General features: G+C 35.0%; 1 protein-coding gene across 1 annotated transcript; it reads right to left on the bottom strand.

The window, feature by feature from the left end:
- Positions 1-738: 738 nt before the first annotated feature.
- On the bottom strand, positions 739-7,181 carry LOC115965297 (dihydrolipoyllysine-residue succinyltransferase component of 2-oxoglutarate dehydrogenase complex 2, mitochondrial-like). The gene is made up of 15 exons (XM_031084491.1): positions 7,038-7,181; positions 6,848-6,930; positions 6,686-6,739; positions 5,655-5,715; positions 5,519-5,546; positions 5,270-5,340; positions 5,090-5,164; positions 4,898-4,953; positions 4,748-4,792; positions 4,328-4,624; positions 4,094-4,188; positions 3,724-3,814; positions 3,463-3,573; positions 1,873-2,067; positions 739-1,335 (listed from the first exon to the last, which is right to left on the bottom strand). Exons 2-15 carry the CDS (start codon positions 6,908-6,910, stop codon positions 1,144-1,146), a joined length of 1,434 nt encoding a protein of 477 aa, XP_030940351.1. The 5' UTR covers positions 6,911-6,930; positions 7,038-7,181; the 3' UTR covers positions 739-1,143.
- Between the last annotated feature and the right edge of the window lie 778 nt (positions 7,182-7,959).

The following is a 7,959-nucleotide window of genomic DNA, read 5'->3' as shown; positions in this document are numbered from 1 at the left end:
CTATGGCCATCAAGGCAACAGCCTCTATAGTCTCCCATTCTTTGGTTAGCAGATTTACCAAATTTGTTCAAAGCCAAGTCAAGCCTGTGAAATGGTTTTTTTTTTTTTTTTGGGCGGAAAAAAAATGAAATGTGTGATTTTGGAAACAAGTCACTTTCCACTGTAACGAGTTAAATCCCATATCCCGCACCGTAACGAGTTAAGCCCCACTGTAACAAGACACTTTCCACCGTATCCCGCACAACTCGTACTCGAGTGCTAAGGCTAAGGCAACAGACGAGGTGCTTAACCAGGTACTTGACCACTAGACTCTCATCCCTAGGTCCTATGAAATGTGAATTCTTGGTCAGATTTAACTCTTAATGCATTCACTGGCTTACATAGTGTCCTAGGAGATTCAAAATTTAAAGCCAATATTGGTCAGATTTAACTCTTAATGCATTCACTGGCTCACATAGTGTCCTAGGAGATTCAAAATTTAAAGCCAATCTTATTACCGCAGTTCATTAACCTTCCACATGAACATTTGTCACAAAATATCAGTCACAAAGAACAAAGAGTCTGAAAAGTATGGATGTATTCAACAAACTTTTTCAGTTAGATTGACGCTCAGATTAGTGCAGTTGATTCCAATACTTTTGTAGTTGAATCGAGCTATGTGGCACTCACCTATGAAATGTCTGAGATGTTAGTGTATAAAGACATTTATGCAGCCAGAAATTAACGCAATAGCAAGCATAGAAAGAAATCAAGTTAATTGTAAGCCATCTTTCAAGTTGACTACTCGAATTTACTCGTTTCCATTATTTTTTTGTAGTTTAGATTTTAAAAGTAAAAAAGAAAAAGAAAAAAGGAGGGTGTGGGTAAAGGAGGTTACAACCAATGTTGTACGAAGGGTAAAATACTACAATGCACGAGGGAAGAAAGATGCCAGGCTCTAATCAAGAAGCTTAAACTCGAACAAGGAATACAATATAACAAGTCTCATATACGCCACGCCGGTATTGAATGCTGACGGGTCACAACTGAAAAATCCCCCATTAAAGTCAATTTAAGGATGTTAAATCCTTATTCTCTAATGCGTCCCCAAAACTTACTACAACATCACAGGAAAGGGGTATCAGAAAGTTGCCTGTGGCATCCTCAAATATCAAGAAGCAACCTCCGAGGGTCCTCCACGACATCTTTAATACGACGTAAGAAGAAGACGGCCTCTCTTCCATCAATTAGTCGATGGTCATATGTTAGGGCGATGTACATCATTGGCCTCGAAACAATTTCCCCACCAACAACCATAGGACGGTTCACAATTGAGTGCATGCCCAGGATGGCCGACTGCCAATAAAGCAAATAAATAAATAAACCACAGAATGAATAAGACTATAAGAGTTAGATTCATGAGTAATTAAAGTCACCAAGGAACTGCTATAAAGCATGCATCAATTTTATACTTCAAAAATGACTATAGTACACAATATCTAGGACCTAGATCTGATATATCTGTTGTCCCTTGTAGGCTATTGTTTACCAAGGGTTTGAATCCCTCTCTTTTCATACCTTTCAACAGATCCACCAATCTTATTGACAGCAATGTACCAAAGCGAATAACAATGGCTAACATTATTCCAAGAGTGGTTTTTCTTATATTTTGATATAGATTCTTCATTCCTAAATTTTTCCTTTATGGAAAATACAGGAAAGAGTGGACAAGTTCTTAAAAAAAAGTGTGTGAGATGGCCAAACCTGCATTCAGCTGAGTTTACAAGGTTGTCTATAAGAAAGTTAAGTTGTTCAGGCATAGAGATGCACGAGGAGAAATCCTCTTATTATCAGAACAAAATGTATGGAGAAGGGGTTAATGCAGCATCATACCTGAGGGGGATTGATGATTGGGGTACTTAAAAGGCTTCCATAGACACCACCATTCGATATCGTGAATGAGCCTCCAGCCATCTCATCAATTGATATAGAGCCATCATTTGCCTTCTTTGCAAGGGTGTTGATCGCCTTCTCAATCTCAGCAAAGTTCATTTTATCAGCATTGCGGAGAACCGGAACAACAAGGCCCTACAAAAACTCAGTGGAAGCAACCAATTTAGATATAACCAGCATAATGCAACTTGATGTGGCAGTGAGGGCAGATTGAATATTTGTAATTTTGTACAGATACCATTAATCCAAGATTTAAAAAATAAAATGAAAAGAAACATATAACCAACTAATAAAGAGTTATGCTAAGATGCAATCTAAATCACTGTAATGAGCTTCATTTTTTCTGTCTAATTTTAAAAAGTAGGCACACATGATCTCATTACTATTTCATCTTTTTTATTACCATTTTGTCTCCACATCACACCAACCATTGTGCTAAGATGCAAACTTAATCTATGGCTCAGCACCATTACGGACTCCTCCCCCTCAAAAAAAAAAAAAGCCCCTCCCACTCAATTCTAAAAAGCTAAAATTAGGATGGTAGTTATAGCAATTAAAATTTTGAAGAATGGAAGTTCAAATTGGAAGTTACTCAAAATAGCATTGAAAGATTTTATAATGAGAAGGAGATTCTTGATTTTGTTTTTTCTTTCTTTCTGTACCAGCCAAAATTAGGGTTGAGATAAAATATTTTGTAAATCCCTAAATTTTTTTGTCAATTTTTTATGAAAATGTATCTCAAAAAAAAAAAAAAATACCTTTTCTATACAACTAATATGCAATAAAATATTTCTTTTGTATCATGAACATGGATCAAAATATTCTTTTGTTACACAATAATTTTGGGGAAATGTTAATTTTAAGCCCTACAGTTTCAAAAGTAACAAATCAAATCATGAGGTTTTAAAAAGTAACAAATTAAAACAGTATAATTTCAAAAGTAACAAATTAAACCCTAAGGTATCAAAAAATGACAAGTCAAACCTCCAGATTTAAGTGGAACAAGCGAGGTTTTTTCAAAATTGGGCAATGATATTAATTACTAAATTAGTCTTTCCCACTAAAGTTGATATGATTTCTTAATTACTAAATTAGCCTTCCCCACCCTTTTTGTGGACTAAATGGTTTTTGGGTAATCTCAATTTGAAAAAACCTTGCTTTTTTTTTTTTGGGTCTTAATTTGTTACTTTTTGAAACTCTAGGGTTTAATTTGTTACACCCTTAAATTATAGGGTTTAAAATATAATTTTCCTATAGTTCTATCACGGAAAAAAAATAATTTTATACATAAGCCTTTATATATGAACATCATAACCTTAAGTTACGAGTTAATGTTGGCCATATCTCAACCCAAAAAAAAAAAAAAAAAAAAAAAAAAAAAAAAAAAAAAAAAACAAAACTCTAGTTTGAAGCCTCAGCCCTCCTAAATAGGTCCAAGACTGTCAATGGATTGTCTCAATTACCAAAACATGTCCATACACTCCATTCTCAAATTGCTACCCACTTGAAATAATTGGAATAGTAACAGACCTTTGGAGTACCAACAGCAATACTGATGTCAATATAATCTCTATAGATGATGTCATCCCCATCAATGACAGCATTGACAATTGGCTGATTCTGGAGCCCACTTACTGCACCCTGGAACAAGACAAGCAACATTGGAGATCATTGTTATGAACATGCATGGAGACTGTTTGCGTCTGTACATGAGAAGGTTCAAGGTACTGAATAATCACATATGACAAAGACATACTTTAATAAATCCCTTTTTATATAAGTAAGACATACTTTAATAAATCCTGACATAAGACCTAACTTCACCCCGTGCTTCTCAACAAAAGCATCTTTATATTCGGAACGGAGCTTCATCAGATTAGTCCTGAAACACATAGCACCATTGTTGAAGGGGAATGCATAAGGCAATATGTCATAATATTTCGAATATCATATGGGAAAGGATGCATTTTAGGTAGAATAATAAATATCAAGTTATGCATTTCATATCAGCGCATTATGTTGATAAGAAATTTATAGTTGCATTGACCATAAAACAGACAATTTAGTTACAAAGACTAATTCAGTAGAAAGAACAGGTAATTGGGTCCATGAAGTTCCAAAATCAGCCATATTGATTAAAAGCTAGGGACAAAAGGCTTACATATCAACTTCATTGAATGTAGTCAGCATAGCAAATGTGTTCTGAGAGTCTTTCAAACGTGTTGCAACACGTTTCCTCAGTCTTGTCATTGGAACCTGAAATAATATTAGTTACAAAGTACCAAAGGAACAAATGGAATAAGGAAGACCAACAAAAGTAGACTATTCTAAGCTTTTAAAGGAACCGCTAAACTCAAAACTAAACAGAAGGATAATAAAAGATCCCAAGACTTACTCTTCTTTCCCTTTCCTTTGGAGGAAGCTGAGGTTCTGTTGCTAAGGCCTTAGGGGGTGGTGGAGAAGGAGCTTTACGCTTAGGAGGAGAAGTCTCAGCTTTAGGCTTAGGAAGAGATGTTTCTTCTTTAGGCTTTTCCTTGTCTTCTTTTTTCTTTCCTGCAGATGGCTTAGAAGCAGCCTGGCTAGGCACATCCTCTGATGGAGCAACGTGTGATTCTGATACACCTTCACCAGATTTTGAGATAACAGCTATCTTGGTACCTGGCTCCACTGTTTCACCTTCTTTGGCAACAAGCTACAGAAAGAATTACGAAGACCAACATTACAAATACAAAATACCTATGAATCCAAGAAGGAGATTCAAATTAATAGTATATTATAGGTTTCAACCATTGCATACTGAATTCCATCTGATTACCTCTTGGATAACACCGGCCTCAGGACTAGCCACATCAATTGTCACCTATTTTTATAGATATATAAAAGAATTAGAATGGATCACAAGCCTTGAAAATGGTTGTGCAGACTATGGAAAAACTATATTAGAATAACTTTGTAGAAGGTATACCTTATCAGTTTCTATTTGAGCAATAGGTTCATCAATTTCTACACGATCACCAGGTTCTGCGCCCAATTTATCAACAATGGGTAACATGAGAGATTCAAAGTATCTATGTACACAAAATCTATTCACATACATGAACACAAGATAAGGTTTAAAACAAGGGCATTCAAACACAGTCAAACTGGAACAACATACTCTTTAAAAATGTTGCTAGAGTGCCATCGGTTATGGATTCACCCATGAAGGGTACAACAGCATCAACCAGATCACCTTGAGACATACATAGAATTACTTGAGTTAATGAATGTTCAATAAGATATATAACATGCGTCAAAATCAAGAAAAGGCTCTAGAAGATCATGAAGGTTATTGTACCATTATCAGAAGAAAATGACCTATTCTGTACATAGATAGGAGAATCTCTTTGAAAAAATGACACAGCTTCCCTGTAGACCAAGATTTTAAGGAAATTAGAAAGGGTAAAGTTATTTCAAAGGACGAAATCAGACTAGCTTCAACCATAGCACATATCATTTCCTTCTTTCCCACATTCTTAACATTTTAACATATTCCTAGGGGGGTGGGGAATTAGGCAAAATTCTAAGCAAGGAAGATGTAGCTGACCTTACTGGCTTTGAGCTAACTGGACAACCTGTAATCACATGTAGTGCAAAAGAATTAACGAAAGAGGCACTCAGTTATCCAAATAATCTTTCATCCGAACTTGACATGCCTAAGCAGTTGTTTATAGTTTGATTACCGAGAAAACCATTCCGACCAACATTGCCCACAATTTTTGAGCCTCTACCAAGAAGCAATGCCTGTGAAGATGTTTGTAAAGTAAACCAGTAAGAAGTTATGATTGTGAATGATGGCAAAGCATGATTTCAAGAAACGAATATATCGAGAACAAGCAAGCTTCTACATTGCTTTTTTCTTATTTTTTTGACCCAAAAAAAAAAAAAAAAAAAAAAATCAAACTTGCTATCAAAAAATAGTTAATATTTACAGCTAAATATAGATGTCCACCCTAAACTAAAGAATAATTTTCGATGTTCTTTACCATCAACACACTAATTTAAAAATAATTCGTAACACCCACCCAACCATCTGCCAAAAACTAACAGATTAGTAGCTTGTTGGGTGGTGGAGTGCACTAATGTGTCGAAATTAACAAATTGGGCCTCATTAATTTGCAAAGTCCACCTCAACTAGCTCACTAATTTATCAATTTTTTTTTATTTTAAAATCAATAGTTACAACGAGGGAGGGGGGATTTGAACTCTGGATTTCTTTCTTGAAAACATCAAGAGGAGCCAATGACCCTATAGTTTTTAATGGCGATTTTACTATTTGATTCCAACTGGCAGCATGGAAATCACATATATATTAATCTCAAACTATGCAAAATATTATAATTTAGAGTGGACAGCTGCAACTGGCTACTGCTCTCGCAAACAACTCTGACAACTATGTCATAACTTCACCTGCTTCTTACCCAATCGCTCTGACTGAATCCATCACTCTTGGCAAAGAAAGGGGGACATGTAGTAAGTCAAAATGATCAGCTAAAGGCCCTAGCTCTTGTGCAGTTTATAGCACAACACAATTTATGATAATAACAAAGAGCTAAAGCTTAAAGCGCAAGCAAGTCACCGATTTTCGCATCAATATATATTCACAATTCACAAAAAATATGATCTTAAAATTTTCAGCAAATCTTAACTATCAAATAATAATTCACAAAAAGCAAATAAAGAAACACACATTGAAAATATTGATTCAACGAACCTCTTTCACTTTGGTAGTGGAGTAACCACGCGTTGAGGTTGAGCGTCCAAAAACCTATAAAATAAATAATTAAAAAAAAAATTAAGCGCACAACAAATTTAAGGAAAAGCTTTGAAATTTGAGTTAAAAAAAAAGAATCAGAAATGAAAAATTTGAACATACAAAAGCAGAGGTGGAGGAGGGTTGGGTAGCGAGTTTTCGCCGTAGAATTGACCACATAGACATGGTTGCTCCAATCGATTTGCCTAACACACATTTTCGTTACTAATTAAACAAATAAATTACATATATACAATCAGTAACTTTTGCTTACGGATCTAGAGAGAGAGAGAGAGAGAGAGAGAGAGAGGACCTGGTGGTTCTGGTAGTGGTACAGTGAAAATGAGAGGTTTCGGCGGCTTTGGCTTTGGCTGCGGCTGCTTTTGTTGATTATTTTGCGGAGGGGAGAACTTTGAAGAGAGCCGATGAAAATTGCTTTGGCCCGTTATATATGTTCACTTTTTTGCTTTGCTTTATTGAATTATTGTCCGTTTGTATTATTAATCCAACAATAATAAAAAAAGAAGACAGTAGTTTGGAGCAAGAGTTTTTTATTTTTATTTTTTATGCAAGAGCAAGAGTTTTATTGAATAGTGGTGAAGGAACCCTATTGATAATAATTGTTGTAAGGTTGTATTTAGTTAGTTAGGGATTTTTTTTTAGCAATAAAAAAAAGTTAGGTATTTAGTTAATTAGTTACTTAATTAGTTACGATTCTAAGCATGTTAATCGTATTTAACATATATTGAAATTATTAATTTATATGGAGAATAATAGCATGTGCACTATAAGGACCCGTTTCGTAGCCAAGCCTAAGTTGTATGATTTTGGCCTAATGAGCTCAGTACAATAAATTTGTAGAGAGTGGGTCAAAAAACTAGGCCTTAGTGAGTTGGATAACGGCTAGTACTAAATTAAATGATAATCAAATACAAATAAGAGATTCTGATATCAATGGACTTATAGTTCAAGGAGGTCTCTTTTTATAAATTGATCACAATTGGGTACAAGTGCAATTTAGATTGTTACTATGTTCTCTCTGATGAATTTTTCGATCCTTTTCTTAAAGAGGGTCTCACACATTATATAACTCCTTTGGGATCATCATCATCATCCTACACTTGTTGATCATTTGAGCCATTACTTGAGTGTCTGTCTCACCAGACACATTCTTTGGTTTCCTGTGAGTTGTGGTAATCAAAACAGCACTATTCAGGAGTCTTTTCCACATAAAT

Source organism: Quercus lobata, chromosome 10 (assembly GCF_001633185.2).
Source record: "Quercus lobata isolate SW786 chromosome 10, ValleyOak3.0 Primary Assembly, whole genome shotgun sequence".
NCBI classification, from domain to species: Eukaryota; Viridiplantae; Streptophyta; class Magnoliopsida; order Fagales; family Fagaceae; genus Quercus; species Quercus lobata.
The sequence above is the reverse complement of the archived record's forward strand: the minus strand, read 5'-3'. Positions and strand labels throughout refer to the sequence as shown.

Excerpts from the sequence above, each read along its gene's own strand:
- LOC115965297 (XM_031084491.1), bottom strand. The coding sequence starts at position 6,910 with ATGTCTATGTGGTCAATTCTACGGCGAAAACTCGCTACCCAACCCTCC. Across the intron at positions 5,165-5,269 it reads GTCATTTTCTTCTGATAATG|GTGATCTGGTTGATGCTGTT; the intron begins GTACAATAACCT and ends GTATGTCTCAAG. Across the intron at positions 2,068-3,462 it reads TTGCTGTTGGTACTCCAAAG|GGCCTTGTTGTTCCGGTTCT; the intron begins GTCTGTTACTAT and ends GAGTTTTTGTAG.